Genomic DNA, 13,750 nt, shown 5'->3' on the forward strand with positions numbered 1-13,750 from the left:
TCCAGGGTGACCTGAAACTGAATCCCTGTCCCTTCCTCTGTCAGCTTTTTGATTGTGAGCACATTACTTGATTTCTCCAGGTCTTGATTTTCTTTTTCCACTTGTAAAGAAAGTGGAACCGATATTTACTTTTTTAGGGTAAGGAAATGGAGGTAATTCAGGCAAATTCTTAGAAAACAAGAAGACTCATTAAGTGTTGGCCATGTATTATATTCATTGTAATTATTGCTGCTTAAAATACATTATTGTCATTAAATCTGGTAAATACCTGGGACAGTAACTTAAATAACTTAACAAAAAAACTTAAATAACCGTCTCTGTGCCCTCAATAAGTCACCCATAACAATTTATAGAGATAGAGTCTTAAATATCTTGCAACTGGGTTGTGAAATACATGTCATCTAGTAGGTTAATTAGTAGCTCTGTGTCATCAATTAGATATGCAGCTAATACTTAATCAAAAGGAATAATTAAGTGTTCACTGAACCCTAAAACCTTTAGCGTATTTGTTTGAGATCATCTTTTCTAGAATGTTGTTATCATTGAATAAGTATAGCTTTTGTTGTTGGCAATCCTTGCTACGTTAGTCTTTATGTCTGGTTCCAGGGACCTGTAGTTAATCACCTTCTCAAAATATGAAATGGAAAGTTCCAGAAATAAGCTTCATAGGCGTTAAATCGTACATTGTTCTAGTAGCATGATGCAGTCCTGTGCCTTCCTCCTGTGTCCTCTCCAAGATGTCCATCCTCCTTCTATTCATGACACCAGTCAGCCCTTGTCTATATCTCAGCGGTGTGTGTGCTGCCAGCCGCTAGTCAGTAGTTATCCTGGAACCACGCCCCTTAAGTCACTTAATAAATAAATGGCTCCAGAACTCAAGAGTGATGATGTGTCTGTTGGATATGCCGAGGAGAAACCATAAAGTTTCTCCTTTAAGTGAAAAGGTGACATTTCTTGACTGTATAAAAAACAACCATGTGCTGTGGTTCTAAGGTCGATTGTAAGAGTGAATTTTAACCCTTCAAATTTGTAAACAAGGAACAGGTGACTGCAGAGTTTTGCTCCTGCACCTCGAACTTCAAGTGGCTTAAGGAGGGCATTATGTAAAGATGCAGAAGTCTACATCTGATATGTGTTTCTGACAACTATGGGTACACTTGGATTTTTAAAAATTATTCTTATTTCCTCTTGTTTTTACTTGAATGTGTTGATTTTATTCACCTCCCCAAGACTGTTCACCATTTCTGAAAGGATTTAGTACTGCATTTGTTGGTTTTGGTAGATTTGTAGGTTGCCTCCCCAGAGCAGATGCCCATTCTCAGCTGCTTCCATCCTCCTGTCCGTCCCTCTCCAGGCTTTTACTCTCCACATAGTTGCCTAGTTGATCTTTTTATGAAATCCTACATACGCACGTACGTTGTTAGAATCATGAAGATGTTCTCTTATTTATTAATAGAAAAGAGACTTGGGTAGACTAATAAACTCAACTGCTACAGTCTAAGCAGTGCTATCATCTCTTAAAGTGTTTGACTGTTTATTCTGGTCTTAGGAACACAGAATCACATTTTAATGGACAGTTTAGTTAATTCACTCTTTTTCTTTGTTGTTTCCTTTAATTGTTTTAATTTGTTTTCTGTAAATTCCAGGCTTAGAATGGCTGAACACGGAGGAGCCTCTGTCCATTTACAAGGACCTGTGTGGAAAAGTGGTTGTCCTTGATTTCTTCACCTACTGCTGCATAAACTGCATTCATGTGCTGCCTGATCTCCACGCCCTGGAGCGCAGATTCTCTGATAAAGGTACCTGCTCGGTGATTGGTTTCTCACCCTGTACATAAGCACGGGAAGAGCATCTGGCTCCTTTACTCAAAGGAGAGTGACCATTGGGCAAGACTGGCGCTTCTAAGTGTGATCTGATCTGTGAGTGAGCACTGACTCCTGTCCCACCAGGTAGTCAGCTTGGCCTCCCTGCCTGGCCTCCCAGGTGCCACTAACCTGCCATGCTTGATTTCCATATACTTTTTCATGAGGGGTTAAACTTAGTGATAATGGTTTGCCTGAGAACCAGAATTTAGGATTCAGGCTTTGTCTGAGGGTCAGAGCCTAATTTACTTTTGTCATGATGAGATGTTTAGAAAAGTCTTTTTCTATCCCAGGCTTAACTAAATTTGTTCTATGTAAAAGTGAAACATCTGGCCACGGTTTTATGCTCTTCTCAGTGTGATGATGCAAAGGCTTACGTTTCTTAGCAGGAAATGTCATTAGGCTTCTGACGTGAACCACAGTGGAATGCAAAGTACAGCGCATACTTTTCCTTTGACCTTGTATCATTGCAAGATGGTTCATTACAGTTAATGTTTCTAAAGCGCTCTAGGAAATCCTCTTACAGCATTAGAGCCTCTGGAGGTAGGGAAGATTATACTTAGTGTTTGCTGTCCAGGTAGGAGAATAATCAGGTTTTTATTTATTGTTGATTTCTTTCTAAAAATAACAGGAAAGTAAATGAATTGATAAAATGGTTTCATTTAAGTTTGAACTAATCAATACTCCTGGCATCTGTGTGAGAGCAGTGTGGCTACTGATCTTGTGACTAGATGTTTGGGTAGACCCTGAGTATACACAGATGGAGGGTACCTAGGAATGTGCTTGAACAAGACTGCTCATAAGATCTAAAGGCACAGGAGGTTTATATGAGTTTTAGCTACAATATATTCTATTTTAAAAATATTAACCAAAAGATTTACAAGTGACTAAATCACCAAAACTGACGTGTATAAATTTAAGAACTGTGTTTTATTCTGCCCTAGGTAGTATGTGCCTCTGTTTCTCACTCCAGCCAGCACATTCATTGACCATGCATTATGAATATGTTTTAGGAAATATACGACGAGTCTGAGTAAGATGCGTTAAGGTGGCAGAAACCATTATTTTGTAAAGTTAATGTATATAAAAATTTTAAGTCTTATAGAACTGTCTCCCCAGAGAGTAGTAACTCACTTTGCCTGTGGCCCTTTAAAGAGACTTTGCAGTGAAACAGAATCCATGTCAACTACGCACAACTATGCAGTAGCACATGTGACATTGAAAACGGGCAGCAGGACTTACTCTGCTGAGAGAGGGTCAGTGAGCAGTCAGATGCCAGGAGGAGTAGCACTCTTGCTCCACAAATAGGCTTATTGTGATGAACATGAAAAGAGACAAAAGAGAGAGATGGCTCACAGTTAAGAGCAATGACTGCTCTTCCAGAGGTTCTGAGTTCAATTTCCAGCAACCACATGGTAGCTTACAACCATCTATAATGGGTCCTAATGCCCTCTTCTGGCATGCAGGTGTACATGCAGACAGAGGGCTCACATACATAAAATATATTAGTAATCTTTAAAAACATACAAGTAAGCCGGGCATGGTGGCACACACCTTTAATCCCAGCACTTGGGAGGCAGAGGCAGGCGGATTTCTGAGTTCGAGGCTGGCCTGATCTACAGAGTGAGTTCCAGGACAGCCAGGGCTACACAGAGAAACCCTGTCTCAAAAAACAAAAAAAAAATCATACAAGTAATAAATAAAATGAGACAGACTAATAAGTTAGTGCATGTTGTGAAGTGCTCTTTGGGGCATTCCTAAGAATTCAGACTTTTCTTCCATTGAGGATGTGACAAAGTTGAAGGTTGTTTTTTGTTTTGTTTTGTTTTGTTTTTTGTTTTGTGTGTGTGTGTGTATGTGTGAGTTTTTTGATAGGAGACATAATAAAATTGTATTTTAGAACTATGTTAAAAATCCTAATGTTGACTCCCTAAATGACTATGTAATTAGCTTAGTTTGTTGACACTATACCTAGAGAAAGTCAGTAACCTCATGTATATATAAACAAGTCTTTGAAAAGTGTAACACTTTCTAAGAAGAAAGGGTCCAGGAAGGTGGAAGAGTAGGAAGCAACGGAAATGCTCTTGCAGAGATGGTTGTCTAGGGTGGAACTTTCATTCTTTTGAAGGCAGAGTTGCTGAATATTTTTAGCAAAAGTCACAAGATAATTAAAACTAAACCAAAAAGACAAGGAAGAATAGGCTATTCAAACATAAACACAACATAACATAAACAACAGAAACTATCTCATTAAAAGATAAAATGACAGGTTTGAGACTCTCGAAAACAAATATTAAAGATGCTTATAGAACAACAGGAAGGGGTAGAAAAGATAAACAGTACACAAGGAAAAGGAAAGAACAGTAAAGAGATAGGAGAACCTCTGACAACACACAGAACAAACGCTGGGACGGAAGACTGCACCATCTGAAGTGGGTGTTTGGAGACAGACTGAAGCAGCCAGAGAAAAGGCTCTGAGCTTAGAGCTAAGGCAGCAGAAGCTGCTGAATATTTTATAAAATGTTTGAAAGGATCACAAACATTTGGACAGGATATGGACACATAGAGTACCATCAAATAGAACAGATGCTTTGTAGCAGGGACTTTTAACAAAGTAATGGCCAAAACCTGTCCCAATTTAATGAAAGACATGATTATAAATATCCAAGAAGTTCCCTGAACTCTTAAGTAGAATTAGTCAAAGAGAACCACACCAAGACTGAGACACAAGGACAGAGAACTCAGCAATAGGAGAGAAGCAGCTCATTCCGTTCAGAGAGTGTGAGGAGTTGGCAGTCTCCTCAGGTGGTTGGCTGTGAGGAGGTCAGAGGCGGAAGGCAGTGGGCCAGTGTATTCTGATTCCTAAAGGAAGACTTTGTGCAAAATTTTGCAATTGCACAAAATTTCTCAAGTGGGAAAGAAAGGAAAACATAGAAGCTGGGAAGCTCCTAAGAGTTCTGCAGGTGGACATGAGCACCTGCCACATACTATCTTAAAGCCTGAGAAGAAACAGGTGTGAGTGAACACTTGGTAGTTAGTTATAAAAGCTACATTGTTGAAACATGATGTTGTAGCTTGATTTCTGCAAGACTTAGTAGACAAATGCATAGTAAAGATTAGTATGAAAGGTATTGGCAGATTTGAGGGACGACATTGACAATTCTGTGATAGTAGTTGAAGAATTCAATACCCATTCTCCATAATGAATGCAATTCCAGACAGAAGATAGGTAAGGAAATAAAGGGCTTAAAAGATACAATAAGCCAGCTAGATCTCCAACCTACACAGAACACCTTAACACTGTCAGGACACACATTTCTTAACCCAGCTAGATCTACAGCCTACATAGAACATCTCAACACTGTCAGCACACACATTTTGTTCAAGTCCACGTGGATCATTTTCTAGGACAGACCATATATCAGGTCATAGTTTTTTCAGTAGGTTTTAAAAGAATATTCCAAGTATATATTAAAGTTAGAAATCAATAGAAAGAAAGCTGAGGAGATGAATGGTTTGTGGAAATTAAACACATGTTTAAATACCCAATAGACCAAAATGGAGGTTACAAGACAATTAGAAAATATTTAGAAACAAACAAATATTTATGCTATATTATAGGAAAACATATAAACACATTAAAAAAAAAATACAAGCCAGGCAGTGGTGGTGCATGCCTTTAATCCCAGCACTTGGGAGGCAGAGGCAGATGGATTTCTGAGTTCGAGGCCAGCCTGGTCTACAGAGTGAGTTCCAGGACAGCCAGGGCTACACAGAGAAATCCTGTCTCAAAAAAAAAAAAAACAAAAACAAAAACAAAAATACACAAACCAAATTTATAGCATAAAGAACTAGAAAAAGAACTAACTTCCATGAATTTAGCAGAAGGCACCAAACAGTGAAGGTTGGAGTAGAAAAAAACAGAATAGACAATAGGAAAATAATTGAAGCTAATAATTGATTTCTTGGCAGTATCATTATATCTGACAATGTTAGCTAGATGATTACAGTCAGAAGTGCAGGTGAAGCTAGCACTACTCGTTTCATTGAAATAAGGATTAGAAGAGCACATGGAATTGTGTGCCAGTGATGAAACGGAGCTGTCTGAAAGCACAGAGCCTCCCAAGAGCAAACCATGAAGAGACAGCGAGACCTTGGCAGACCTTTATCAACTGTGTTAGTCACTGCAGCCGAGTCACAGCAATAGCCAGACCTACTGCAGGGTGAGTGGAAAGGGGAAGTTGACATGCGCTCTCTGGCTCCTGTTCACTCTCATGAGGGAAGTATGATATTATACTAAGTACAATAACCAACCTCTCTCTCACACACACACAGAGATTCCACTTAAGTGAGTTATCTAGAATAGTCAAAAATCATAGAGATAGGGGGGAAAATGGCGTGGAAAGAGACTAGTAAAGACTTACTGTGCAACAGACTAAGTTTCAGGCACTCTGTTTGAGGTAGGCTCTCATTCTTAGCCCGGCTGGTTTAGAGCCTACTTTTATCCCAGGATGGCCTTGGCTTTGTGTCTGGGATTTTCAGGTTTGCAAGCTGAGGAGGTCAGAGATGGATGGTGGGTGGAGGTGGATGTCCAACAGTATGGTTGTACTTAGTTCTCTGTTACATTAAAGGATTGTTACGGCAGTAAAGTTTATAGACAATAACCTCTCTGAGCACAAAACTGGCGGCATGTGGTGGTGCATGCTGTAATGTCAGCACGTGGGTAGTTGAGGTAGGAAGGCGCGTGACAACTTGGAGGCCTGCCTGAACCATAGAGTGAAATGCCATTTCTAAATGGGGGCGGTGGGATGCTTTATTCTGTTTTTACTTTTAAAGTTAACATTATAAAGACAAATATTTGCTCTTTGGGAGAAATTCAGTTTGTTTATTAGCATCAAATCCTACCGACTAGTGAGATCCATTTGTTAGGTATATAGACAGTTTTATGAGCCAACCGTAAACTTGAAACTGGCCATAGGAGAAGTATTTATACCATGAAAGTCAACAAATGCTACAAATCAGGAAATTTTTTTAAAAAATGCTGTTTTTGATCATTCCATCAAATCAAATCACTAGTTTGCAAGCATACCATGGGATATCTTATTCTTAGACTGTTTGACTGTAGAACAATTACTAACTGGTGGGTCATGACCCCTTTGGGGGTCACATATATACAGATAGCCTTCATATCAGATATTTATATTACAATTCATGACAGTATTAGAATTACAGTTATGAAGTAGCAATGAAATAACTTTATGGTTTTGAGGGTTACCACAGCATGAGGCACTGCATAAGAGCCACAGTATTAGGAAGGTTAAAAACCACTGCTGTAGATGAGTAATTTGTGTTTCTGCATTTGTCTATTTTGAATACTGTTTGTGGAATAAATTTTTAAGCCTTGGAAAATACTTTGGGAAGTGGTCTCAGCCTTGTAATTTCAAAGAAATATTGCTGCAATAATAAGCTACCACATGAAAATCTGGGTAACACAAAAGTTTCTTTATTGTCAGAAGGTAATTCAATTCATGTTGAAAAGATATCTCGGAATCATCAGATGGAAGTCGAGTCGGCTGTTAGCAGGTTAAACTTGCTTGCTTACAGACGCCTTTCATGTCTGAGACATTTGTGAACATAGCGGAGCAATGCTGTTCTGTCCTGACGGTCAGCAAGCACAGTCTAAATCCTAGTTCACAGGATGCTCAGCAAAGTGAAGGATTTCTCATGAATTCAAACCCAGAGTAAGTAAGTAAGTAAGTAAATATATAACAGCTTTCAAACTCAGGCCTGCAATAGTGGCCCATATCATTTTTGTAATAGCATATGAAAAAACTATTTTAAACAAACAGTAAACCCTGCTCAGTTGTAAAGAGTCACTCTAACGCTTAAATATCGTAAAAGAGATAACTCTGCCCTGAGGTCATTAGTCCATAGTGATTCAACGTGTTTATATTAAATTGGTAACAGTCCAAGTGATTTCTGCTTGCTACATGAGAGTTTCTAAGATTTTAACTTCTTTATGCTGTTACCTCAGAAGTATATTGTTATAATACTCACTTAGGACAGTGGCTGTTAGCACAGGAAAAGTATTCTTGATTTATACCAAAGCGTTTTCTTAGCTTTGCATGTGTCAGTGTCATTTCTAGGTATATTTAATGCATAACTGCATCAGATTTCTGTTTTGTTTTTCAAGGCAATGTTTCTCTGTGTAACAGCCCTGGCTGTTTTGAGACTTGCTTTGCAGACCAGGCTGGCCTTGAACTTAGAGAGATTCTCTTGCATCTGCCTCTAAAGTGTTGAGATGCACCACTGCCTGGCTTGCATCAGAGTTCTCTTTTAAAGGCTGAATATTTTGTTACTGTCGGATGAGCATTAGTATATATTATGCAGTATGTGAGGCCTTACCTGTTTTACACTTTAGTAGTCTGCAGGACTGCACCTCTAACTTTACAGTATAGTAAACCTTGAAGTGAGTTAAGTTTAATTCATTTTGAGTCAGTTTCCAGACCACCCTCAATGGCAGTATAGAGGACCAACCAGGTGAAGACTCAGGCTTGGAGTCAGAAGATAGTTGCCGCTGAGGCTCCAAGTGATTACAGGGCAGAGCACAAGCAGGATCAAGACAGGAGCCAGCTGTTCAGGAGCGGTGTGGGGAGACCAGATGCAGGGTGCCAGTCCTCTCTTGGTGGAGACACCAAGCGCGCACCTCCTCCAGCGTGGACAGAGACACATTTGGCACACAGTCACCTAGGGAACCTCCCACCACTTAAGTTCATCTCACATGTTTTTAGCAGAGGTGCTTATGGGGGCAGCTTCTTTTCTGTGGCATATTCCAGAACATCAGACTCCCAAGGACATGCTTGTTCAGCATGAATCACATGACTTATACACAGTGTAGCCGTGGTGAGCCACTCCACCTGTGGTGTCTCGAGTGGTGGGAACCTTTCCACATCCAGGTGCCGGGCGAGAGCCTTTACACAGAGGCCCTTCAGACGGTAGGGTCTCCTAGTTAACTCTTATCTGTATGTAGTTTACATTTTCTTCTCTTATCCTACAACCCATCTAGTTATCAGTCTGTGTTCTTAAATAGGTGAGCTCCTGTGAAAATATTGGTCATTTTATGGCATGTTTTCAGGGGTTTAGTCTGATCAAGAGCCTAACGATTTTTTTTTTCTTTCTGTTTTGCTTCTGGTCTCTGCTTCAACTTAATCTTTAGTGGTCTTGATTTCAGTATTTCTACTACTTTAAGTACAAGTACCTATTGTCCAGTGTCTTCTGCCCATGGGACCCTTCTTCCCCTTGTTTCAGCCTGCCTAGCTTTGCCCCAGGTCATCTGTGGTAGTTTTGCATGGTGGTGGCAGGGCGTGCCTGGGTGTATGTGTGTGGAGGCCAGAGGTTGACCTCAGGAATCTCCCTCAGCCTCTCTCCTCATTTGTTGGGGCAGGGCTCTTGGTAAAGCTGGTGCTCACAGATTGGCTGGACTGTCTGGCCAGAGTCGCTGGGGTCAGCCTGCCTCCATTTCTCCTGCTGTGGCAGTGGAGCTGTTGTGTCAGCCTGCCTCCATCTCTCTCTCCTCCGCTGTGGCTGTGGACCTGCCTCCGTTGTGTCCTACTTTTTACTTGGGTGTTAGATCTGAACTCAGATCTTCTGCTTGAACAGCAACACTGCCAGTTTAGCCTTTTCTCATACCTTTCTCATGCTTTTTAATACTGTAATGTATACTACATGTAATGTGACACTGTAATGTCCCTGTGCCTGAGATGGTTTCTCTCCTTTTTATAAAGTTATGCTTGCCACTTAGGGCACAGGTTTTACTTTTTAAAATGTATTCAAAAAGCCTTCAAATAGTTTTAGTTCACAAATTAGACTATTGTGTGGACTACTGCTAAACACTTTCTGTTGCAATGAATTCAATTGATTTTGTATGTGTTTATCTTTCTGTCTTATACTGTTCTATTGCTGTGAAGAGACACACTATGACCAAAGTAACTCCTATATTTAAAAAAAAAAGTCATTGAATGGGGGTCTTGTTTACAGTTTTCGAGACTTTATCCATGATCACCATGGCAGTAAACTGACAGGTGTGGTGCTAAAGCTGTAGCTGAGGGATCTACATCGTAATCCATATGCCTCCGGCAGAAACAGAGACACTGAGCCTGGTGTGACACACCTTCTCCAGCAAGGCCCCACCTCCTAATCCTTCTAGTGCTTCCCAAACAGTCCCATTCTCTGGTGACTAAAAATCCAAATATTTGAGCCTGTGGGGACCATTCTCATAGAAACCAGCACACTTTTCTTCCAGGCTTTTGGAATGATTTGTTTAGAAGTTACATGTTTGCTAAGGCTTTGGAAGTTGTCCCTCTCCTTTCCTCCTTCCATTGCTGTCTTCCCACTCCTCTTTGCTTTCCTCTCCTGTTCCTTCTTGGTCTTCATGTTCTGATTCTTATGTTGGAGTTGCAGAGGGAAGAACCTTCTCATTGTACTTGTTATGACCCAGCTAATAGAAAAAGCAAACTAGTTCAAGAAAAATAGGTGTATATTCTAAGACTCAGAGCTAAAAAATGAGAAGAGATATTTGATACTTGTCTATATATGAATCAGTATTTGGACTGTGTGATATATATAGTCATCTTCATTCTGCTTCTTACATACTAGTGCCCTTGACCTGTAAGGCGTATATCCAAAGCCTTGTGGATATTGCTCACTCTCTGTAATAACCTATGAGGCCCCCTTTTTTATTAGTAAGTGCGTATCAGATTATGGCCTTAAGTAATATTTGCAATTTGAGATATAATAGCAAGACTAGCACAGGTTTCTTTTTCTGTCTTGATGGATGATGAATAAATATGCATTCTTACCATAGATTTTATTTTCATTCCTTAAGTCAGAATCTCTCACCTTTTCACTGAAAAAAAGAAAAAGAAAAAAATATATGGCTTCTTTATTGAGAAACATAAATTGCTAGCATTACTGTTCCTGAGCTTTAGGGCCATACAGAGTGTTGGTTACTTGAACACAACTAATACAACGACTAGGTGGCTAATGTGGGTAGTGTATTCAACATGATCACCTTGAAAGGGGGATGATAGACACGAGGTGGGCTGCAGTGGGCTGATATCACACTGCACTACTCAGGAGGGTGTGTGGTCTAAAACATGAATAATTGACTTCTGTGATTTCCTATTCCATAACTTTAGACTATGGTTGATTTTAGATGCTTAGAACCATGGAAAGATGGGAGAAGAGGGCTACTGTAAGGATATACTGAGGAACCGAAGGAAGCTACAGCACCTTGGGAGCCGCAAACGATACGGAGTTGTGTGGGGCACTGATTGTGGGGAAATAAGGGGGTGGGAGACCTGCCTCGTGCCAGAGCTTTGGGGCTCTGGGTGGGTAGATGCGGGGTACTACTACCATGCGCTCTCTGTGCCACCAGAGTGGGTGTCTGGCTGTGGGAAGCCGGTAACCCCAGTCCCCGGGGGGTAGAGAGGGAACAGTCCAAGATCTCTGGGCTGGCCCAGAGACAACAGGTTCTCAGTCTTGGACATCCCAGATGCTACTGTGTGTCGCAGAAGAGCTGAGAACAAAGTGAGGGCCCCAGGGGCAGCTCGGTCAGTCCGGGGGCCGAAAGGAGAAGGGGGCAGGGGGATAAAAGGGCGCTGGGCTGTTCCCCTTGGGTGAGAGTCTTTGGTCCAGTCTGGTGGCTGGAAACACTAGGAGGCCTTCCTGTGGGAGATGGCTCTTTAGGGGAAGGCCTCTTTCATTGTTCTAACACAGAGGGTCTTGGTGAGCAGAAATGTTCCATGGTTTGAGAAAGAAAAAGAGAGAAAAAGAAAAAGAAAAGGAGAGGCTGGCCATGACCCCATGGAGAGAGAGGAGAAGGGAGGGAGAGAAAGAGAGCGGAAAAATGAGAGTAACAGATAAGAGCTTAAGAGAGAGAAGAGGGGCCAAGCAGCCCCTTTTATAGTGGGCTGGGCTACCTTGCTGTTGCCAGGTAACTGGGGAGGAGCATACCTGGTTATTGCCAGGTTAACTGTAGGGGTGGAGTCTAGCCAGAATACCAGGAGCTCGGGACATTGTCTACATGACTGATAGTCACCAGATTGTGGAGTTGAGGACTCATGGTGTCAGGCGTTTGTGTCTGGGAAGGTGGCTCCCTGTCCCATCTCTTGTAGAGTTTCCTGCTGGGTCTCCAGGGTAAGCCTCCGCCGACCAGAACACAGACTGCCTTTTGAGTCCCGCAGAGCTGCTGCTGGAATGAGACTTGATCTTCATATTAAGAACAGTGAAGGATTTTTTGCAAGATAGTGATACAGTCATAGTTGTGTGTTTTTAAGAGTTCAGTCTGACTTTTAGGGAGATAACTCATTATGGATAAGACAGGTGTGGCAATCTGCAAATACCAGGGTCAGCAGGTAATGATGTGCATGCGGCAAGATGGAAATCAGCTCAGCAAGACTTTGCCGGTGTTGGTTCAGATTCTAGAGTCTGATACTGGACACTTTATTTTAGACATATTCAAATACAGAACGGTTTTAAATAAATGCTTCCTGGTAACAACTGACTCAATCCCACGTGAACAATAAAGCTTAAGGCGTGACTGCATTAGAACTGTTTTGTAAAGTACATGTGACCTCTTCCATAAAGATGAGTTCTACAGCTTAAGGGCCTAGGGGAGAACCTGGTGTATCCCAGTCATACAGATAACAAGGTGGTTACCAAGTTATAAAGTACACGTGCAATAGAATGGGTTCTGTTGACCGAGGAACAATGTTCACGATAAAGGTCTAGGGAGGAAGGATCTGGGGAGTTCGTATGTGGCCTGGCCCTATAGGTAGCACAGATCACCAGGCTGCTAACTGCATCTCCTCCCAGCCTTCTGTGTAGAAGCAAGTAGACATTCCCCCTGAGGAGACAATCCAGCCTGTCTAACATCCCTGCTTTCCCTGGTGCTTATCTGTGAGCACAAGGCTCTCATGCTCTCTACAGATGGGTACAGACTGAACAAGTTGTAGGGGTTAAGATCAATAGGGCTTGGTCATGAGTTAAACATGGATGATGAAGGCTGCCCATGGGTTATTACAGAGACTCTGTATCTTGAGTTCTTGCTTATATAGTTGGATGTATAATAATGCAGTTCTATAACAAAGCACGAGAGAAAGTGCAGATTTGGAGGGGAAGCTCATGAGGTTAGTTTGAAGTATCTTTGATACTTGCCTTTCAGTCTCCATATAACTTCAATTGCATGTAGAATAAGGTGTAAATTCTGACCATGGCTTTGAAGGCCGACCATTTCTGGGTATTTATTCTTACTGTCTCAAACTTCCGTCGTCTTTGTATGTGCTGGTTTCTCTCCCTGAATCTCCTTCACCACTCTCTGCCTCATTTTAACTTCTCATCATTGAGGTGTCACCCCTTCATCATTTCTTTGGGAAAATATTGAGATATATTGATTAGGTGGAAGGTAAGTAGGAAATAGCCACCATCTACTTTGATTAATATTATTACATCTATATAACATGCAGAAACAAGTGGGCTTAAGTTGTGGGTTCCTCCTTGAATTTGGTGACTTTTGAATCATTACTGTTATTTATTCCAGTGTTTGCACTGTCCCAGATCTACCCAGTGCCTTGCCCACCAGCCGCCTCCTGTGCTCTTGCTGTTTTTGGAGTACTTCCTTCTCACACCAGAATATTTCTAGTTCCTCCTGCGCTTTCACAGCCCATCCCCAAAGTTACCGTTTCTCCAAGGAGCTCATGATTCCTGAGCTGTCTTTGGTTTTAGTTTAGTCCCTCTCAAAGACTTAAACAATTATGGAGGCTAGTCTTTCCACCTGCCTCCCACAGAAGTTACTGTGTTCATTTGAAGGGCAGGGAATTCATTGTTGC

At 41.4% G+C, this 13,750-nt stretch overlaps 1 protein-coding gene across 3 annotated transcripts in view; it reads left to right on the plus strand.

Moving 5' to 3' along the window:
* Window positions 1-13,750, plus strand: part of Nhlrc2 (NHL repeat containing 2) — a 55,254-nt gene that overhangs the window by 1,863 nt on the left and 39,641 nt on the right. For all 3 annotated transcript variants that reach the window (XR_001782612.2, NM_025811.3, XM_006527267.4), the window contains exon 2: window positions 1,647-1,799. Coding sequence is in view for 1 of the 3 variants with exons in the window: in NM_025811.3 (NP_080087.1) it covers window positions 1,647-1,799 (153 nt within the window). In the remaining 2 variants the exon portion in view is untranslated. The remainder of the gene's footprint in view (window positions 1-1,646; window positions 1,800-13,750) is intronic.

The sequence above is a fragment of the Mus musculus genome, chromosome 19 (genome assembly GCF_000001635.26).
Source record: "Mus musculus strain C57BL/6J chromosome 19, GRCm38.p6 C57BL/6J".
Taxonomy (NCBI): Eukaryota; Metazoa; Chordata; class Mammalia; order Rodentia; family Muridae; genus Mus; species Mus musculus.